Source organism: Branchiostoma lanceolatum, chromosome 1, assembly GCF_035083965.1.
Source record: "Branchiostoma lanceolatum isolate klBraLanc5 chromosome 1, klBraLanc5.hap2, whole genome shotgun sequence".
Taxonomy (NCBI): Eukaryota; Metazoa; Chordata; class Leptocardii; order Amphioxiformes; family Branchiostomatidae; genus Branchiostoma; species Branchiostoma lanceolatum.
In genome coordinates this window covers 12,111,172-12,133,899 of record NC_089722.1, presented here as the reverse complement: position 1 = coordinate 12,133,899, position 22,728 = coordinate 12,111,172, and the positions used below count along the sequence as shown (strand labels likewise).

General features: G+C 39.5%; 2 protein-coding genes across 6 annotated transcripts in view; one reads left to right on the top strand and one right to left on the bottom strand.

Moving 5' to 3' along the window:
- Positions 1–338: 338 nt before the first annotated feature.
- The window catches only part of LOC136434762 (centrosomal protein of 85 kDa-like), a 32,346-nt gene continuing 9,956 nt past the window's right edge, over positions 339–22,728 (bottom strand). Inside the window, exons 5-17 of one of the 2 annotated variants that reach the window (XM_066427807.1) lie at positions 20,976–21,742; positions 20,281–20,382; positions 19,622–19,752; positions 12,726–12,840; positions 6,946–7,040; positions 6,603–6,693; positions 5,899–6,051; positions 5,096–5,191; positions 4,705–4,763; positions 4,239–4,371; positions 3,775–3,945; positions 3,141–3,360; positions 339–2,263 (exon numbers count right to left, since the gene is read on the bottom strand). In XM_066427807.1, the coding sequence (XP_066283904.1) occupies positions 2,100–2,263; positions 3,141–3,360; positions 3,775–3,945; positions 4,239–4,371; positions 4,705–4,763; positions 5,096–5,191; positions 5,899–6,051; positions 6,603–6,693; positions 6,946–7,040; positions 12,726–12,840; positions 19,622–19,752; positions 20,281–20,382; positions 20,976–21,742 (2,297 nt within the window). In that variant the 3' untranslated portion in view covers positions 339–2,099. Of the gene's footprint in view, positions 2,264–3,140; positions 3,426–3,774; positions 3,946–4,238; positions 4,372–4,704; positions 4,764–5,095; positions 5,192–5,898; positions 6,052–6,602; positions 6,694–6,945; positions 7,041–12,725; positions 12,841–19,621; positions 19,753–20,280; positions 20,383–20,975; positions 21,743–22,728 lie in introns of those variants that run through there. The other variant, XM_066427815.1, reaches the window with a different exon arrangement.
- LOC136434817 (alpha-2,8-sialyltransferase 8F-like) overlaps positions 12,878–22,728 on the top strand; it is a 37,714-nt gene continuing 27,863 nt past the window's right edge. For all 4 annotated transcript variants that reach the window (XR_010755792.1, XM_066427905.1, XM_066427897.1 and 1 more), the window contains exon 1: positions 12,878–13,756. The gene's annotated coding sequence lies outside the window, so the exon portion shown is untranslated. The remainder of the gene's footprint in view (positions 13,757–22,728) is intronic.

Below are 22,728 nucleotides of genomic sequence, written 5' to 3'. Positions count from 1 at the left end.
TTGCTCTAAAACACTACTTGGACTGTGCAGAGATGCAATTTGTGTGGGTCAATACTTGTACATACTATAAATACTTCACGGAGAATTGTGTCCTACGGACTCTTGTTGTTCATTTTGGGCATAAAGTTTCTTATCATGAATGATAAACCAATGTGACTTTTGATTATAAGATGTTAACTCTTTACCGATACTTCTTGCCAAAATGTTGCAACTTTCAAATATACAACTACTGACAACTAGTTTTCCCAGAAAGATCCCATGAAAACAGAACTAAATATGGCATTGTGTAACTACCAAAAACCATACAGGGTTTTCACAAAGCAAAACAAGTCACTATGTAAGAATGTAACTAAAGTCTTTTATTGATCAATAAATTAACATTAAATCACAAGTTCACATTCAGCATCAAAGTGGCTGAAAAACATAAAATATTAGTGAACATTAACTAGAGACATGTTCATGTACATTTCTTTAAATTGTTGAGCAAACTTTTCACCATTCATTGATGCTATTGACAGTGATTGTGCAGTATAAAGGTGAAAATAGCAGCATGTGCATTTAGAGTTAGTTACAAGAAAAGTGATTTTTCACCTGATATATACAAAAGTGGGTCTTTGCATGGTCAGCACAATTTTTTACATACAAACGAATTAACATTACAGTGGAAATTTTAACAAGATGGACTATGAAATTTTTGAAAGAGCCACGGTGCACAATGTGTGCTTAACCATTTACATGTAGTTGATGGTCCAGCCAATGTAATTCCCTAACTAACTTCAGTTGCCTGAGTCTTAATAACATACTGTTACAATAATATTAATAAATCCAACAGAAATTCACATGATTTTACTGGCTTGACATTGTTAATTCTTTTGAAATCTTCTGAACAAATCCTACAGACATTATCATACATGTACATGTAGTCAAGAAAACAAACCTGGTCTGAATGCTTCTATTCACAAAACAAGGGGGGCAGATTGATTTTGCAACTCCACATTTGGGTCTGGGTCAAATTTGTCCCTCAAAACTGTCACATTGTTTGCGTCTGTAACAATCCTTTTCTGTTACATGTAAAAATAGCGATGCCTTTCAAATTATTTGTTTATCAATAGAAAAATTCGAAGGACATCATTAAACTGTTTCACTTCTTGAATCAGTACAACTTAGGTGCATGGAAGGAACCCTTAGTAGGGTGGATAAAAGCTAGTGTTGATATTAAGTAGGGGGCAAGCTGTTGGTCTGACACACAAAATAGTTACAGACATAGCTTGAAAATTCATCTGTGTTGGTAGAAATCATTCTGAAGTAAAGGTGAACTGTAATTTCGAACACAAAAATTGGACTTACCAAAATTTTCGGCAGTCCAATTCCAGTGAAGTCATTTGGGTTAGTCCCATCTTAATATTAGAAATTGTAGTTCAACTTTGTTTCAAAATAGTTACCAACACGAGAATGTTGCTAATTCAGTGCTCATTCCTTTCCCTATACACTTTGGTCCCGCCATAATTAACATTAACATATTGCCTAACTATTACAAATGTACCATTTGGTGCCAAAAGGCTACCTTAGCAAATAGAAGATGAAACATCACATGTACACATTTATACATAACATTGTACAATTCTCCATTACGCATAGCTGCCATTAACTTAAGTTTCCTGACAATATCAGTGCATCTTACTGACTTCTTATGATAACTATTTTGATTACAGATAAACGCTTAATACAAATGTATGTAAATTTAACCTTACTGATATTTAAGTACGGTAAGTTTCATCCAAGTGTGACCTGGGGTGATCTCAACACAGCAAAATATTTTGAGGGAAAGGAATGACTTTTAGAACAATAGTGCAGTCCCAAATGGTATGTGCAAAAGAAAAACTTGAATGTGACACATTTCTGTCAATCATGAATAGGAATGTTGTAACTTGTAACTTTAATCATAAATAGGAATGACAGTAATTTGGTTCTTTTCTCAAAGTTGAGCCCTAAAAGTAAACCACCTGCTTGTCCTCTAAGTGGACCATTCCAAACAGGTTAACACTGTTACAGAGTTAGGAACCCAGGAGATACTACTATTGCAGCAGGGGGTGGGCAGGTTACTGCATGATGCAGTTGTCGCCCATGTCCTCGGCGTACTTGTTGGAGATGAGGGAGCGGAGTTGGTCCACTTCCTTCCGCAGCTCGCGGATCTGAGCCAGCTTCGTCTTCAGGTTGTGTCCGTTCTGCCCCTGCTGTTCGTCGTCAGGCGGGGTCGATGGTTCTGGGCAACAGGACAAAGAGGAAGATAAAGCATTACAACTGATCTATGTTACTAACTACATGTATATTCCGTGCCATCTCTATTCATTATCATCAATAAACCATTCATCATTATCATGCCATTTGCTGGTGACTTGTAAACAGAAACAGTCAAAAAAGGTTTGAATGGATTGTCATACTTCCTGGGGGAGTCCTTAGATAAAGGAAAAACATTATGGGGAAAAATCCTAGTCTAAATCCAGGAATATCTTTAAGAATTCTTTTAAACCATTACAACACAGCTCAAACCTCATAGCTATTTACCTAATAAACTGCACAACATCGCAATGTAAATGCTTACAGGGAGACCATGTGTATGGTACATTGTACCTTGATCTATAGATTCAGACAGTGTTAGAACATGTTGGTTTCCTGGCAACCCACCTGAGCATTGCCATCAGTAACAAAGAACTTTACAGAACTATTGCAATTAATTGGGATTTATCCCAAATTTTCGGCTCCATCAACCTTGTTTACAGAATGGCCGACTTATTGCTACTTCCGGCAAGTGACATCATTGTGGTCCATTCAGTGAACAAGGTTGATAGACTTGAACCGACCCACCTGACCACTAACAACATTACGATCATATTGTACATATCTACTGCTGTATCATCTATAAAGTTTCCCCACCTTTCAGGCCCAGTAGTATTGACAGGTTGGGTTCTTGGTAAACCATCTGACCACTAACACATTGCCATCATATTGCTGTATCATTTATAGACAGTTTCCCCACCTTTGAGCCTCAGTAGGATGGACATGTTGGGTTCCTGGTAAACCATCTGACCACTAACATATTGCCATCATATTGCTGTATAATCTATAGACAGTTTCCCCACCTTTGAGCCCCAGTAGGATGGACATGTTGGGTTCCTTGCCCTCGGCGCGCTGCATGAGGACCTGCACCAGTGCCTGTAGTTCGGACTGACAGACGCCCAGCTCCCGGTACAGACGCTGAGACAGCTTCGTGTTCTCGGCTGAGTTCAGGCGCTGGAGCTCCTGCAGCTGCTCCTGTAGAGTCAGGGTCTGCTCTAACAGATCCTGGTTCTGAGACGCCAACTGGAAAATAGACCACACAGACATGAATACAATGTATTCAACAAGTCCTGGTTCTGAGATGCCAGCTGTGAAAATAGTAAGACAAAAAGGCATGAATAGAATGGTTTTAGCCACATGCATTAAGGTCTGAGAACTGATCTAAAGCTTGTTGGCATCCTTTTTTAAGCCAGAAAACAACCAGACAAACTGATCTTAATATGGTGATTCTATAGACAACGCCACAAATATCATCTAAGAGTCTGCAACAAAACGTAGCTTGCTTTCTTTTTTCAACGCGACAAAAAAGTCACATTATTTTCATTTGGCAGGTTCTAAAAAAGAGTCTACTTACAGCAACATTTCGATATGCTGCACATGAGGTTTATACTTGCAATGTCCAACAGTAGAAGATCTAGCACCATTTCTGTACCGTACCTCTTTCATCGACTCCCTGAGTTTCCGTGTGGCCTCGTCCTTGCCGCGTATTTCCTCCCGCAGCGCCGTGACCACGCCCTCCTCCTGCACCACACGCTCCTCCAGCTTCTCAAGCTCCGTCTGGTGATGGGACTGCAGAGACTTCATCTTCTTGTGTTTACTCTCAAGGAGCTGAGGAAATAACAAACAGTTGGACATGGAAAGTATAAAATAACCCTCATCTCAACCAGAATCTTAACTGTGCAACCTTCATATTCTTCTACAGCTTAAGCCTAAGATTTTCTTAAGAATTCTTCGTCATTGCAAGATGAGCACAATCTCATTGTGATGCCAAGGCAGGGGTCCTGTACCATCATGTGACTAACTTCTCTGGCCTGGAAAATCTCTTTTGAGGCATAGTCTTTGCTTCAACATCTGAATCCAACAGATTTTCCCAAATTGTACATCATGTTGTCTTGATGTACCTTCTTGGCCCTGTCGCAGTCTTCTCTCAGTCTGTCGTTCTCAAACTTCAGTTCCTCCACATCCTCCTGGCTGGCTGCATCTCTCTCCTCCTGCTTCCCACGGTCTCTCCATCTCCCCAGCTCCTTCTGTAGGCTGCAGCAGGGGAGGAGTTTGTGTCATGTTTGTACAAGTTACATTGCAAGAAAAATGCTTTTGTATTTAAACAGTTCAAGTGATAACATTTTAAGTAGTAGAGTCTGGCAAAGAACTCTCTAGTGGCCATGCTTATATCATCATATCGAGAAGTCTTCTCTGATTCGAAATGTAGCTACAAATATCTTGATTTCAGGGTGTGAAATCTTAATGGTGGAGAAGAAGACACCCTCTTTTGCTTAAAAATGATCCCTTGAAAGTTGCCTTCCCTGTGTGAACTAACATATGGCAACTAAAAGCAACAAAAGTCTAGACTGTCTGATCTGTACCGACCTGGTAACCATGGAGACAAGCTCCTGTTCCTTCTGCTCCAGGCTGTCCACTGTGGCATCCTGGGAAGGGGAAGAGTGAAATTTCACTGAGTACAATAACATGACGAACCTCAGCGGAAATTGGCTAGGCAGTTTTCAGAAAGGCCCTTCCAATTTAGTGCTCCAGAAGTAGTGCTCCAGATGGGCTTCTTACATACGTGTTCATGTACATTGTAACTTGTAACCCGACACAAAAGTTAATTCTATCAGTTTTTATGGATGACACCCTCTGAAGACCTGACATGTGACGTGAAAACGGAAAAAAAGAATCAAGGTTTTATTGAACATTTAAATCTCGAATTTGTGGAGTCTATTTTGAAGCCCATAAGGAATAATATTGAGTTCCCTCCTACCTTGAGTTTGTTATCCTTCCTGGCCAGGCTGAGTTTGTCCTGTAGGTCCACGACCCTTTCTCTCAGCTGGGACACCTCCTCCTTACTGGTCTGGAGGTGGGGAGGGGGGTTAAGGACGGAACATACACATGTGCACACATGCACAGGCAGATCTATTATCTGTAACTTAATCTGAGGTCACTTTCAAGATTTGATTATATAATGGATATTCTAACTTGTTATTGGATGTACCACATTCAGTTTGACATGCCATACATACTATCATAGTGGAATTTCGTCATGATTATGACAGTTATACACTGATTCAGAAGTACAATATAGATGACTTCCAAAGAATTCATTTTTGGAGAAAGATGCACTGGTGCACCCAACCACCCACCAATGTTGGATGCACAAAGGTGCAAATGCACCCAGTATTTCAAGCCCTGTGTAACAGCTCAAACCAACCGGTTCCATACCAACATTAAAGCGCCTGTCACAAAGCAGGAGCTCGAAATGACATTTTCAGCAGTACTACACCCGGCTTTCTTTCAATCATTGCACAATTTTAGGGATCAGTCAGTGTCTGCAGGTCAAAGAGCCCCATTCAATGTGATAGGGTAGATACTAGTATTCAGGCGAAAAACATGCTCGACTCTTGGACAATCTTGTCAAGATTTTTTCTGACCTTCTGACAATCAACAAATACAGCCGAAGATCGTTGACTGTGTAACAGGGGCATAGAGGTAGAATAGTTGGTGTAATGATATGCCATTTAGGATATTCAGAAACAGATTCAATAGCACCAAAGAACAAAAGGATATTTGGTCAGCCCTCTTCTTGGCCTCCTCCTGAGTGGGCAGGTCTCCCAGATATCTCTCAAGGCTCTCCACGCGCTTCTTATACTTCTCGTACTTCTCCATCGCGTGCTTCGTCTTCTTCTTCAAGTCTCCAACCATCTTGTCTCGATCCTTCAGCTGATGGGGAAGAAAAATCATGGTGGGGTCAACATTTAGAACAATGTCCATACTTATACTATGCATGATGGACGGTGGATGTACCTTACTGATAAGCATCTTAATACATGTACCAGCTCAAAAAAGAATGAGAAATAGTCAAGCCCTCAAGTACCAGAGATATCAACACAGGATTGAGGTGTTCAATAATTTGTTCTTTCTGTTGTAGAGTAAAACTTGTTGCCACCAAGTACTGTAGGAACATTTTCATTAAATAGCTTTAAACAACACTTGCAGAGAATTCAGTGTAGCATAACCAGCTGCTGCACTGCTTGCCTGCGCAGCAAGTGTGATACCTGCTATACCGATACCGATTGAATTCAAAATGCACTTTTCATATTTTCCCACGCTTGTCATCTCTGCAGCTAGAGTTACATACTTGTAATCTGATTGAAAGTAGTAAGAAGACTGCCCAGTTTTCAATGGGGAAGAATCCTTCAGACATTCCTGGATTTAGATCTGAATCCAGGTCTTTTCTGAAAAGATAATGCCAAGAAAGAAACAACCCCTACCTTGCTCTGCAGCTTTGTGACCTCCTGTCTCTCCTCCTGTGATGAGTGTTTGACAGCCTCCTGTAGCTGCTGCATCTCATACTCAGTCTCCCTGCGGGGCACAAGAGAAAGGACTCTCAGACTAGTTCAAATGTCATAAACTGGTGACATTAAGACGAACTACTGGTCCACAAAAAATTGTCAGTGGAAGTAATGTGTGCAACTCTCCATCCTCACTCACTCACACACATACGCATGCATTCAAACACAAAACTCAAGCTTCTGGGTCCTTCCCTAGTATAACTGGCTTTAGAAAAATTCAGATGAAGAAAGTGTCCGTTAAACCTGTCCATGAGAAACTCACCCCAGTTTCTTGTTGAGCGCCTCAATCTCAGCATCCTTGGCAGCTGTGGCTTCTGCCAGCTGGGCCTTTAAGGAGGCGTTCTCATACTCGTACTCCTGAAGGAGCAAAAAAGACAAACATAAGAATCTGAACCTGTTTCGGATAACTGGTACAACCACCCTTTATCCTTGTATACCTGTGGCAATGTTTAATATTATAGAAATTCATGTTCTTGTCCTAATTTGATTCTATCTATCTAAAACTCATAATACGGTAGCTTTGTATGTTCTTGTTGTCTGTAAGTCTATGAGTCTAAATTTCCTTAAATGACAGCTTACACTTACTCTGCCAATATGCTTACATCAAGGTACCAAGTTCTCTTTATTATCATCAACAGTAGATATTTCTATGGCAATGTCCTCTAATGACCTTTGATCACTTCAGCCATACAGGGACTGAAGGCCTTCTCATATGCTGACAAATGCGACATAACTTAGAAACCAAAACAACAAAATACATTTGTATCATACTCCTCAAACTAACCAGGGATATGTCTAGTTACTGTGTATTGGTACTGGTACGGTACCATGAAAATCTTTTTGGAACATGTCTAAATACCTAATCATTGATGTACCAGTACTGTACCTTCAGTACATGCATAAAGATTTACATTAAGTTACACTAACTTAAAGTTATTTGAGACAATTTTTAGAAAAGACATGTAAATCCTACCACAAAGCTGAATATTTAGCACTGGAAAATATGAAAATAAAATGTGGCGCCATGCACCTAAAGGTAGTTCTGTTCTGTTTTAATAAACATTCTGCCAAGTCGTCAACAGTTTATTGATTTTTTTTTTCATTATTGAAGAGCACATACATGTGGACAAATTTCAGCCAAATGATGTAGGAGGTAGGAATGTGTACTTTAACATCAGGTACAGATACACTGTCCCGGTACAGAGGTTTAGGTACAGGTTCACCCCTGTACCTGTACCTGAACAACTTGACAAAGTCATTTTATGCTGAATGTGTAGTTCATCACGAAACAGCTGGTATCTCAGCAGGGGGGTTCAGCATCATAACAAGATTAAAACGCACCATTAGAGAAACAAATTGGGCTGAACGATGATAACAGGCTTTCAGGGCTCATCCAGGGTAACAATTCCTGCCTGGTTTCACTTTTCAACTCTAAGCCTCTTCCAAAAACAATTGCATTTTGCCAAACCTCTACCAGATTAGCGATAAACCCTGTCACAATGAGGAGGTCAGAGGTCATCATCTTTGAAATACCAACTTTACAGGAATAAAATACACAAATAATGACACTCTCTAATATCCTGAACAGACAGATAACTTTAAGTGTCTTCCCGATAACTCTCCGGCATAGTCTTGTAGAAAAGATGACATTTTGGGCTGCAATGTGGACTTTACAGCTATTAGTCCCCCTTTCTGGCTGAATTTGTTGTTAAACACAAAGGCGGTGGCAGTTGACAGGGAAGCCAAACACAAAGTCACCCCCCAACATACAATATTAACAGCTGTGTGTGTTAATGAGTGGCATTGTAGTAAATAACAGTTAATTCATTGAGGTCTGAAGTGTTTGGAGTTGGGCTGAATACCCAGTCTTACAAACACAGTTGAGTTGAATGGCTGGTCTTACAAACACATCGTGTTGTCAAGCAAACAATTTGAACATTTCAATGCTGATGAACACAGAAAATGGAGAAACTATATAATAGTTACTGGTACAGGGCTCGAAATACAGCATAAGCCCGAATTGAAGCTGTGCACCAAATTTTGGACCGGTGCACCTAGATGTTTGTGCAGGGCTACATACCAGTACATGTATGTAACAGTACAATTGTATTCTCATGTGTAGCATAGTCTTGACATTAAAGTGTCAAACAAACGAGAATGAAACCTTTGATGCATAATTTATATGTAAATTGCATTAATAAAAAAGTTACATTGTATTACTAAAAAAGTAACATTACATTACTAAAAAGGTAACATTGCAATTTTATTAATTATACTAAAAAAGTTAGCTATAAAATTTCAGATTCAAGATCTGAAGAGAGTCAGCTGTTGCTATTTACATTCTACATGTACTTTCTTTCAATCATTTAAATTTTCTTTTGTGCACCTAGATTTTTAGGCTAGGTGCAGGGCCCTGAGGTATAACGTGTTGGACAGATATATCAATGTACATACAAGGTATGTAGGTTACAGCAGGAAAGACCCAGTTCAATGTTTTGGGGGAAAACATGAGGAACCACGCAATTTGCACATCTATAGCCATCATGACTCATAGTTTTTTTGGTCCTTTTCACCAAAGATTGAAAACGAAGACAGTATTAGGGTAAGTCAACATAGACGTGACATCAAGAAGAAGTAACTGTTACAGTAAAGTTACAATCATTTATGTTAGAATTGTTCCTGCTTCAATATCTTCTATGGGTCGTTTTTGTTCTTGCTGCTCGGAGATCAAACTACGACTGTGTCAGGTCAAGTCAACATCACAACAATGACTTGGTACTAAACTAGTCCACAGATGCATACCTCCAGAATCTTGCTAAAAGAAACAGCAAGGAAACCTGCAGTCCTATGTGTTACCAGACATGGTAAAAGAACCACCACACCACACACATACCCCTGTGTGGGCACATTTTCAACGACATTGTTTATACCATTTTAAATTCAAAGCAGTAGTCTTGATTGTGACAAACGGGTTGATTATTATGGACAATAGAAGCAATGTCGCAAATGCAAATAAGGGTCACATCCCTGATACCTCATGGACAATACAACTGACACCTGTGACAGACCAGCTTTTAATTAAACCACCTCTTTCTTAGCTGCAAATCTAAATAAGTGACTTGAACAGGCAATACAAGGTAGTAAAATGCAAAGGAAGGTGTCTAAAAGTTTCCATTTGACTGAGTTTGAGAAGACTTCAGTAGTTTTACAAGACAGCATTATTTCATGACTTACTATACAAGCAAGATTTAAATCTCAATATAGACACTATAAAATTCAAATGAAAGTGTCTAAAACATCCAATCAAGATAAATTCTGATGCTTCAGCAAGATACTATTCAGTTGTAAATTCCAACACTTGTAAAAGATTGTAATTGTAAAAGATGCCTGATCTAACACCTTACAGCTGTGTTCTCTACAAGGGAAATTACTCCTAACAACCCACAAGTACCCTTCAAGATTTCCACCCAGGTGAGATTCTCACACCTGAGGTCTACCAGTACAGGTGTAAATCCTGCTGAACAGGTAAATTTGTACAGGTGTGTGATCAGGTACTGATAGCTGCTAATAAAGTAATAAGGAAATACCGAGTTACTCACTGTAAGAAAATAAAATAAAGGCTGTTGTGCAGTATGCTAAATGTCTTAAAAAGTAAAGAAAATTTTCAAGAACTGTAATCCTTAACCCTCCTCTTACTAAGGGCACCTTTGTGCGCCCAAAATGTGCATCAATGGCAGCAGAAATCAGCAGGAATGGGGTTAAAATACATCTATCAGTTTTCCTTGGTTTTGCACTTTGTTTTCCTTATGTTGACAAAACTAAATGACAGTTTGGGATACCTACTTCACTATCAAATTTCAACATACTGTACATTTGGTTAGGACTTCATATTAAGGCATCTTTTCATGCCATTGCTATTGCAGCTCTACTGTTTTTTGGTACATGTAGAGTTACTCAGTTTGTCACAGATCAGCACTTATAATTACTTTGTTGAAGGACAGGAAATATATCTATATTCTTCTTTACATTTTCAAATTGGACAGTTTGCTGTCCTCAGGCTAAAAACAGTTCAATCCATTACTGAGGATTACACCTGTCATTATACAGTGCAGCTGAGCTTAACTACTGGGTTAATCGTAGGCTTAATTGATCCCAATCTTAATTCACAAGCAGCAATTTTCCTTCTCACATATCTTTAAGAACAAAAGAATCCAGATACATGTCATGAAGAATGCTGGAGTCATTCTTACCCCTGAGGATTGCATTTAACCCCTAGCTTTACTCATGTAAGTATTTAAGTCTGCAGGATTACGATGATACAAACATTGCTGCCATTCCTACAAACAACTTCTGTCTCTTCAGACTACCGTAATTGAGTTTTGGTGTAAGTAAACTTGGGTATCAACGTCTCAGCTCAGACGGTCAAGTTTGTACAAACTCCACACAAACACGGTGGCAAAACTCTATTAGGCAGCAGTAACAATATCTCTTGTTTCTCAGACTTTTTTTTCCGTAAACTGCGAGGAGAATAAGATGAAAAACGTAGTGTCACCACTGCAGGTGTCATAGCACTTAAACACTATAATAACAGCAATCGACATGTATCAATCGTAACTTTGAAACACATTTCTATACTGTATATCTTGAATATTAAATGTTCAGGTAATTTCATCACAAACAATACAGATTTTCTGTCAGTAACGCCCTCTTTGTGTCCACTGCGACCTTTAGACTCTGTGAACACCTACAAATGTACTTTTCCTCCCTTCTATGAAATTAAGTCCCCTCAAACTTAACTGAATTTGAGGTTACTGTTAGTATGTCCAAGCTCTTACACATTATCATATTAGATCTTTTGTTCAATTTTTTTTCTTAACAGTGTGATTCGGTTAAACAAACTCAAATTTTCACATCATTCATAGACGAAAGATCTTTTCTGTGAAAGGTGTAAATTTGCCTCGGTAAGAGTTTCCCTATAATCTTTTTTAAAAGTTTTTGTAACCCTATCTTTATCTCTGTTTATAAAACAAGCTCTGTACTGGAACAAAACAGTAACTTATTTACCATACCTGAGGTTTTGTGCTGCAGCTTTTGAAGTGTAACGGATATTGCCTCCAGCATGTTAATGTTTTCCTCCTTACAACTTTTGTCACAGTAAAAGCTATTAAATACATGTATACATATAGTTTCCCATTACAGTACTACCATTAGTATAAAAAAGACTATAACAGAAAAAGAATATGTCAAATCTATTGTTAAGTAAAACCTGTACAAAGTCATGTACAAGCTATCACCTCTACATAAGGACCACCAGGCCAATTCTACATTTAGTGGTCCCTTAGATAATTTTTCCTGTGGACACAAACATTAAGAATCCTGTCTACATTGACCAAATTTTATCCTTAGTGGTCTTCTTGAGCAGTTTGACTGTGATTGAACTATAGAGAGTAATGTTGATATACAATGTAATGTTGCAATTATTCATAGAAAAGTAATAAATCACCACAATGCCTGAACATCATTACAAGGTGCCATACTTGTAGAAAGGCAACATAGGAATTATCCAATGTCTATAGTCCACTCCATAAAACAGTGATTCCCAGTACTAATCCCATTCATTTCCTACAACGGCAAACAAGGCATGGAACTCTGAAAAGGCGTTAGTCACCAGCATGTTCCACCCTTACATCATACTTACTGAGAGTATTTGATCAGACTTCTCTTTAGCTTCCAGATAAATTTGATTTACGCATGAAAACAATACGCATCAGCCACCATGTAGGTATAGCCAATACTACAACAAAGGAATGTAGGAGGGTTGGGCAAGCTCTTTATTCAAATGAAATTGCAAGATCAGTGCATGCATGCTAAGAATTTGATCAAAGTAAAGAGTAATTCACTTAGATTTTCTAACGTGATCACAGTTGCAGATTTTAACTACATTTTATCGGAAAATTGCAGGTTGTCCAACAGTAATTCATAGCCTATTGTAGCCTCAAGACAAATTTTATTTTTACAAGAAAATGGAATAAAAACCCTCACCTGTAGTTTGAGGTTGAAGACGTCCTCTTCGCCCGGCGTCCGTCTGAGCGTGGTGCGTAGACGGATGTCTTGTTCCCGGGACTGTCGCTGGAACTGCGCCAGCTGCTGCTTCTGTCTGAAATATTCAAAGTCATTCTGGATCAGCAGGTCGTTCATTCTGAACGTGTGCTTCAGAACCTCCACACCCAACAGAGACATCGTCCGTCTGTCTCCTGCACAGCTTCTTCTGAAAACAACACTTCTTCAATGTCTCCCTTCTCTTCCTTCTTCTAAGTAATTTCCACTGGTCAGAAAAAGCTATGCGACAAAACTTCTCTCTCCAAGACCTGCGGACATCACACTCGTGAAGAAAAGTCTGATTTTTCCACTTTTCCGTCCTGTTCTCAGGTTTAACTTTTTATACACGTAAACTTGTTTCTCTGAGGCACTTCGTTGCCACTTTTGTCAAGGACACAGTCTTGAGAAGCAGTCTAAGTCCTCCACATGACTGAGCAGAAGAAAAAGTGTGTTCACTGTTGCTGTCCTACTGTCTGACTCAACACCAACGTGCCTCCAGTCAACTCAGATCGGGTTTCAAATCTCTCCCCTTGTCCCAGTGTCGGGTGTCGCTTGCCAAAGCGTACGGGTGTTTGCTTTACCGTGCGACAACAAAAACGATACAATGCGGCCCGCATGTCAACTGCCGGCTCAGATTGTCCGCGCACACACCTCCGGGGCCTATCGCGGAAACTCTTGGATTGGTCACGGGCAAACGCGGGTTTAAAGGCCACTCGAGTGGAGCTATGCAAGTCAACAGCGTGCTACAACACAGGAGAATCTGCAGAGATAAGACAGCGGCCCACTCCCTCAGTTTATTTACTGATGGCCGATTTATGAGCTGATAGCTGTCAGCTTAAACAAAGGAGATGCCAGGGTTTGATAGCCGCACATAATTAGCTGAAAAATCGCTATTGAATATTAACGAGGATGGATTGGGGCATGAGGTATTCCAGAGAGACCACTTAGGAAGAAGTCAAGACATGGTGCGGCAGGTAAGAGCTTTTCTTACATTCTATCTTGTATATCACATTGTATTGAGCCAAGCAAAAAAAGGTCTGTATGACTATGTGGTCTAAATCTGATTCAGTACATAAAACTTGAGTTGAAAGATAATGAAGGAAAGGATAGTATGGGTTTAACTTTCTGAAGGAACAATTTCTTGGCTAAAAAGGAGAAGGATTTCATTCAAAATTTCTTCATCTTTAACTTAGTTTGAGTCTGGTGGAATTTTGTCCATTACATAACCAAATATTATCATAGGAAACTATTACAGAAACCTTAGACTGTGCAATTTTTGTTATGTAAATTTCAGAAGTGTAACGCAATCCTACAGCAAAACGTTTGGTACACCCTTGTCTAAACATTCTCCCTTTCAACGCAAGGTCTAACACGGTGTCCACACCCCCTTTCTAACACAGCTTCCCTTCCCAACCAACACTCCAACCAATTTCGAAAATCCAGTCAAAGAATTTGACCCGCGCAACTTGTAAGCCACCTGTTTCAGACCAGCTCTTGTACTCTGTTGAACTTTTCTTGCTTGGTGTGTTTTCTGAAGGATTACTTCAGCTGATACCCAGGCTTGTAATAGTTTAGTTATTGATAGCTAATGCTAGGGTCACATTTCCTAACCGGGGCCCGGCCGGGCTGTTTGCGGAAACGAAAAATCAAAGTGTATGTCAATAAATTTGCACAAGCTATGCTCTTAAAAAAATTTGGGTACGTTTTGTGTTTTTGTTGTCTTTTATATCATACTTTTCGTTGTTAAAGACTGCCCGTCCGGGCCCCGGACTAGAAATGTGACCCTTGCTTTAGCTGGGGTCTGGGATACAGTGAGCGCTTCTGGAGCGCAGCGATTTCAAACAAAACCATGCGGTAAAGGTTAGCTCCCTCGGGACTGCCAGCACAAAAACCCTGCCACCCCCTACCTGGCAAATTAATTGACGTACATGAATGGGTGATTTGATTATACACCTGTGCAGGTATGAAAGGAGATTAACATAGCCCCACAGAGACAAATGACAGGCCAACTTCCTCCTGATCAAATATCCAAACTGGCATCGACAGCAAAACTCCACCTAAATTGTCTCCTTATCAAGCATACCTCTGACGTGACCACAACTTATCACTGTAATTAGTGTAATCAGGTGTTTAATGGCCATAATTAACAAAAACCTTCAACATACATCGCCACCAAGCCGTACGCAAACTATTCTTTGAAACAATTCATCAGTTAAAGTATCTGTACCGGAAGGGCTTTTCCCTGATGAAATATTAATTCATTTACTCCGAGTGTGTGTGGACAATCTAGTGAAGGGAAGGCCTATTGTGAGGGAGAATTGGTGCAAACAATGTGTCCTGACACACTGAACCATTGTGTAAGGTTTTCTCTTGGGTTAGTGTCCTTGTCCCTTCACTCACCATGCCAATAGCTTTTGTGTGGGTAGAGCATTGGAGACAAATTGATTAAAACCGATGACGATCCTTTTGAAAGTAGTGAGGCCTTCACCAGCCTGTGGAGTTTATTTGGAAATATATCTTATCTCATATAAACAACAGGAGAGGATCTCACAGCTTTTTAAGTGGGTAAAATTCTATAGTAACAAGTTGAAACTAGGGGGCCCAAACCTACATGTACATATGTTACGTATACTTTTTCCAATATCAAAAGCTAATTGCCGGCAAAAAATATCAAAACTACAGGTATCCAGAACACGAGATATCGCAACCAAAGTTGCACGGTAATACCCTAGAGAACCACTAGGAGGCCACTCGTTTTCCTGACACCCACTAACTACCAGATACCATACAGATCCAGCCATAGCTTCTTGAGTTAGGCTATCCACAAACACACACACAAACAGCACTGAAAACATAACCTTCTTAAAGAAGGTAAATGAAGGCCTCCTAACATGGTACCATTGAAACTTTGAAAATGACTTTCTTAATCTGAAGGGATAATTTATTCTCAGTGTTTTTTTTTTTCATTTTATCAGGAGGCAACCATTAGTAAGCTCTAGCATCATGTTTACGTTACTTATAGAATATCAAACAGTTCTTGACCCCTACCTACTAATCTGATATTTCACAACAACTTTGGTCACGATCAGTGCTGTCCCCGCTTCTGAACATGATCATGATGATTATAAATGTAGCTGTTTGGACGGGGGCAGGGTTGCTGTGGACGCAGGGTAAACGCACTTAGTGGGACAGGGCGTGGCGACAGGTACGCAAACTGGGGCGGGCGGCGAGAAATAAAGGGTGTCATGGTAACCAGGCAACTTTAGATATATATTAAAAAAGAAACCTCCTACTAAAAAATCAACAGAACGACAAATAATGGTCATTTTGAATTTGGGAAATCCTTCTCAAGTCTTAAATAATCTTCGTCTTTTCTGAATCTTAAGTCTAAGATTTCAACTTGATTGACTGATACTAAACATGCATGAAACTTCCACACTTTGGAAAGAATATGTCTGTATTTGTATCAGCAATTTCCCTCCCTAGATAGCCTTTTACTTTGTAGCACCAAACTTCTGTAAGTTTATGTTCTTTGCCACAACATAATACAGTATAATTAATTTATCTTTATTTGTAGTTAAAACATTTTTGTCACTGAAATTTGTTTAGAGATCAAAACTTTCTGGTGTCTTTCAATATGAAACTGACATCTGATACAAACAAAAGCTGCAACTGTCAAAACCTTACAGTAACTGTACGTTGTAATTTTGAAAAACGCTGGGAACTTTTTCTGTGCTGTCACACTCTGCAGTTACCAACAGTGGGAAATAAAATGCTTGGGGCGATTTACTGAGTCCAAAACACACACACAGGTCTTTCAAGCAAAGGTCACATACTTCTCTGTGTTTTCTGTTATTGTAGAAAAGCCATGGTGCAAGTTTTGATACTATCAGTACATTCCAACTCTCAAACACAATACTATAAAGTAGCTATGCTATTGTGAATGTGCGATAACTGTTTAAACAAATCACACCCACTTCTTTCTGCAAACACTTAAGTATGATTCAGCAATACAATTCTGTGTGAATTTTTAAGATATTTGCCGCGGAGATATATACAGGCATGAAAACTTTCTGGCACTTTGAAATAGAGTGGCAGCATAGCGGACATAATTAGCTTTCTGGGGATGAATGGAAAGAAACAATGCCGACCACCCAAGGAAAAGAACTCAACTTATGTTACTTTCCACAAAAGGGTACAATTTTTAACAGAGTCAATAGATTTGCATGGCTGGTTTCCTACTTGCCTTTATTATGTTAAAGGTAACTTAACATCATAAAGAGACTTTTACATTTATACATTTTTATATTAATATGTTATACATTAAATGCAACAGTTTAGAAGACTATGAAAACTTGAATTTTAAAAAGCAGTGCACCGTCTGTATGAATTGAAGTATGATATATCAGCTTTAGCAACTGTGAATAAAAAAAAACAAAATCCCTCTTATGCAATTTTGGATTTTAACAATTTACACTGAATATATCAAAAAGTGGTCTATGATAACATGCCTGAAATTCAGATTTAAATCTTAATTAAGTGCTTTCACAGATAGTGTCCACCAATCTGTATTGTAAACTTCCGTCCAAGATTATAACAATGCACCTTTCTAAACCAGTATGTCCTTTTTTCTTCCGGTCACTGCAAATCTCCAAACTCAGACATGCAATTCTCTATTATTTCAGTCACACAAAGCAAATGTAACCGGACGGTCTTATCCCGGCATCCAGCTACCATAACTCAGACTATGACCAGAACAAAAGAATAACAGAACAGCTGTAAACTTCTGTCAAACGTTTAAAAGGTGGTTCACGTTCTGACACTAGTGTACAGACCGGGGGGCCAAACGGGACCCATTGTTTGGTCACGTTCGGAGCTCCAAAGCTATTAAACACCACTTGAGGCCTGTCATTAATATCAGTCTCTGACATTTTCAAACTATTGTAGAGACCTAATCATGCACAGCGCTTATCAGACGTAAGGTAATGATTTATGGCACCAAATTCATTTTTAACCATACAATGCTAAGTAACGATGATGTTCAGCTTTCAAACAAATTTATATGGTTGCCTTTTATCTTACAATATTATAAATCTTTACCTTTTGTAAGAGATTGTATATTTACATAGGACTTCAATAATGCCTGGATGGTGGGGAATACGGTTAGTGCTTTTAAATTTAAGTTTCTTTGCCTGTATAATTATGTAGATCTTAATCAATTTTTTCTTCAGCACCAGAAAAATCATGGTGCTAACAACTTCATGAGATACATTCTACAGAATGTTTTCTCAACATAAGATAATGTTGAATATGTGGTTCAAAGACAACTTTGCGAGACCAACAAGAAATTGGCTACTTTACATGTACTTATCTATCTATTCATTGTCAACAGTATAGAATGACATTCCTGTACAAAACCACCTTGTTTCAGGGTCGACCCCCCCCCTCAAACTAAAACGTGCAGTCACCTCCTATCACAGTCACACAAAACTAACATAACGACATGTTGTCATCACGGCATGTCGGCTACTGGCTAAGCTAAATACATGTACCCTGGCTCCAAAATGACAGAAATGATTGAACAAATTTGCTTGTCTGGAAAAGTATGAAGCCTTTTGTGATCCATAGTCACACAGAGTAAACAATTACAACAAAGGCACTGTATGAATTATAAGTCAGTGGAACAATCTTTGACTGAGGTGTGCTAAACAAGAAACTAAAAATATACGCACGGTGACAAAGTGTCAGTGGAACGTTTAGGCCTGTCGTTAGAGATCTAATAATGGAACAAATACAGTTTACACAAGTAGAGCCCCACAAACAAGTTAATCTATAAGTTTTGGACAGAAAAGATATGTTAATTAAGACAAAAAGCCAGACAGCAAATACCAAGGACCAAAGGGTAAATCTTAAAATACTTTGTATGTCTAGAAAGAAAAACTTTGAAAAAAGCTGTACTGATAGTATAGTAATACATAAACAGTCAAATGTGCTTGCAAATGTGAAACCAATTCGACCAAGGGAATAGGGAAGGACTTATCTGGTTACTTGGACATATGGTTGGTTGGCAAAGGGTCATAACTGTATAGAATTGTACAGGACTGTTTTAATGTGGCTGGTGACTGGAGTTTGTTGACCAGAGAAGGTGGTTGGATGGAAAGATTTCACTGCAGCTCCAGTTACCGTTGCCTTGAGGAAGGTAGCAGATGGACTACCCAAGTGTTGGCAGGTGATTGTGTATAAAGAACTTATGTCCTCGTTTGAAAGCTTGTATGTGTTGGAAGAATTTATTCCTTGACAAATATTAACATTGCGCAGTTGAAAAGTTGGATCCAATTCTTTGTGTTAACAACTTTAACTTCCATCGGTAGAAAAAGCAGGGGAAGTCATAATTTGCTTTACGGGTAGAGTGTTTTGACTTGGTGCAAAGTGTTCCTGACTGCTGTAATGTCATTGTAAGTGTCCTTTGTTAAATGGCTGAGCATCTAACACAGAGTCGCCCTCTGTTGGCAGAATTCATTACTGCACCCTGACAGGCACGTAAGTCAGTGGGGACACCTAGTGAATGACAGCTACAAGTACATGTAGGCAGTAAAAACAATGATTTTCTTAGTCTGCCAAATCATTTTCTCTACATTACCCTTATGTACAAATCATACTGATTTACAATATCAATCCATGTATTACTTCAGGAACATTCAACTTTGATCCATGAATATTTACAAAAACTTTGAATAATTGAATTCCACAAAATCGGGCTGCTTGTATCTTAATAAGTAGAACAATAAGTTAGTAGAATGCATGTGATACCCAGTGCAGAACACCTGAGTGATACCTACTTGTAGATAATGTTGTCCTTCTCCTTGAGGATAGCGTCTTTGACCTTGACCAGAGCGTCCCACCTTCCTGGGTCGTTGTTCAAACTGTTGTTGGCTGAAGGGTACTGCGGCGATGATTGGCTAGAGTAGACCTGGAAAACAGTTGCATGACAAAATAAACTCTAAAGCAGAAGGATGTCATTTTATTCATTCGAAAGATTTTTGTGTCGTGTAGACAGCAGTATTTTTTTCAAGCCCCTTGCACTGTTGAACTCAAAAGTGATGATGTGCCTTCACAGTGCTTGCAAGCTGCAACACATCTGACAAGTTATTTAGGATGGTATGGATAAGTTCTGTGAATCATTTCTGAAAACCTGCCCAAAACATCATGAAACCAGCAAAAAATCAGCCGGTGTCTTAAAGGTCCTATCTCAAAACAACCTAACCTCGTCTTTGTCTTTATCTTTTGAAGTTTCACAGGATGTCCATCCATAAACCTCGAGGAGGTGCCTCGAACACGTTAAACAGCCTCATTACCCTACACATTGGGTACCTGCCTGTGGCACTGGCTGCAAATACACCTGATATTATTATTATTATTATTATTATTATAAAATCAACTATGAGTACAGAGGTTTTTGTGCATAAGTCACAACCCCCCAGACATGATCTATGCTCGCCTGTTGCTGTTGTAGCAGCTCCCTTTTCTGCTGTTCCAGGTGCTCCAGGTGCTGGTTCAGCTGCAGCTGCTGCACCTGTTGCCACTGGGTCAGGTCTGATGCCTGCAAACAATACAAAACAAAACAAACAAAAATATGTATCTTCATACTGTCGCAGAGTTGGTTTAAAACAAAGTTGGTCCTCCAGTATTTCTTGTCATTATATTGTACAAAACAACACAAACTTTCCATATCAGGCATCCTTGATGTATCAATTCCATTGCCCAACACATATCTTCACTGGGATTTAATTTCATGGTAGGAGGGGAAAGAGGCTTTTGTGGTATTTTAAGTGCAATTGTGTACAATGGAAACACATCTTCACCTTGTTGTGATTTCTCGGTGGAGTTCATCACGAAAAACGTGAAAACAAAACCACCACGAACCTTTCAAGATTTACACTCTTGAGTTATGATAACTCATAAGATTGTACCTTTGATGTGATGTATACTGTAACACTGTTACAGTATACATCACATCAAAGGTACAATCTTTTGAGTTATCATAACTCAAGTGGCGCTATACTGTATATTCTTCAAATCTACACTGGATCATTTCTTGCTGAAGGTCTACTGACAGGCACACACTATATCATGGAAACAGTAGGTGTTCATTTAAGTCACTTCACTGTTTCCATGACCTTGGGTTGAACTGACCTTGAAGCCCGGAACACCTGTCATGTTCTCCTGGGGGAGTCCATGCTGGGAGAAACCACCTGCAGGATGCACGGGGGAGATATTGCTTTCCGGAGACAACTGCAACCCGCCTGGCTGCACATACAGATTAGGCACCTGCAGGTTACTGCTGGAGTGATAGGGGGCGCTGTTGGGAATGTATGAGGAAGTTGCCTCTGGGTTGGGAGGGCTGCGATCCCCTCCTAAGGCATTGGGTAAGCTGAGGTAGCTTGTCCTGGCTGAGGTATTTGCACTTGGGAAGGAGTAACTGCCAGGATCGTAGAGTCTTTGCTGTTGAGGGAAGGCAGGCATTGGGTGCTGATGGTTGCCATGGTAACCAACAGCCTGATTTGTATAGCTGGAGTGTTTTGATTGGTTAGGAGTGGTGCCGGGCGGCAGGTGGTTGCTGAGAGCCGGCGGTTGTTCAAACCGGGACTTGTTGAACGTTTGTTCTGCGGGAAGGACGGTGAAGTGGCTGGTCATGTTCATGGTGTGCTCCAAGTTGGGCATCTTGAAGTCCTTGCAGGTCTCGTCGAAATCGATCACTCTCTTGTCGTCCTCCTTGGAATGCTTGTTCTCCGGAACTGCCGCTACGACTTTCCCGTGGTGCTTTGTGAAGTCGGGTTCGGGAGAGCCGACATGATTGGTCCGTTTGTGAAATGATTCTCGGGAGTGGTGCTTGGGTTCGGCCGGGGTGGTTGGGGTTACATGCGCTGTGGGGATGCTGGCCTGGGTCTGGTGTGAGGGGACTGTGGGAAAACAGAATAACAACATCAGTAATGATATGTGACATTCTAGTATTGCATAAGCTAGGGTTTTCAAAGCTGCAAACGTATATGTAAGATTGCATTTTTCACATTTACTGCATTCTTAAGAACTCTTCCTACTTACAGTTACACAGACAGCATTAAAAAGTTATTGCTCCTTCTGCGAATGTAATAAACTACTTTTCTGGCATAAACCTCCTCTAATGAAAGCCCTCTATTGTGCAGTGTACAGTGTGAGTGAGTATACTCTATATAAGAACCCTTACCGAGGTATATAAAGTCCTAGCTGTACAGAATAGGTCTGAGCCCAAATTCAATTCTTCACCTGTTAAGCCAAGCCCTTTACCCAAAAAAAACCTCTCAACAAACCAACAACCACTGGTAAATCATAGCCTTCTTGGTGGATATATTCATATATTTACATGTACTTAAACACAAAGCCAGCTGGGGACAGACTGAAGGCCAGGAATGCCATGGTACATATAGCATGTACCTGACATAATGTCATAAATCATACATGTTAGAACTAGCCTTTAGCTGTCAGATAAACCCACAAACCTTTACAATTTATGTGCCGTACCATACTTTCAACATTATTCTATATTTCATTCTTTTGTAAAAAAAACAATCAAAGTAGCTACTCAATTGTGAATTGTCCGAAAGCATTCTTATGCATTTACATTACCTGTGACAACTGTAAAGGTAGAGCATTTGGAGATATAAAAAGTATGTGTAGTAAATTTCTTGCATTCAAAAATGTTGATTGATTTTAAAAATCTAAGTAGAAACACTTGAAAGTTCATCTCCAGCATAGCTCTAAGTGATGATTCCAGTCAAAAATGGTATTCCAACTTTTTTCACACTTGCATTTATATCCAGTATCAAAAAATCCTATCATATTGGTAACTGTTACAGAGTTAAACAGATTGAAAATTTGCCAACAAAGATTTCTGCATGCACAGTACCTT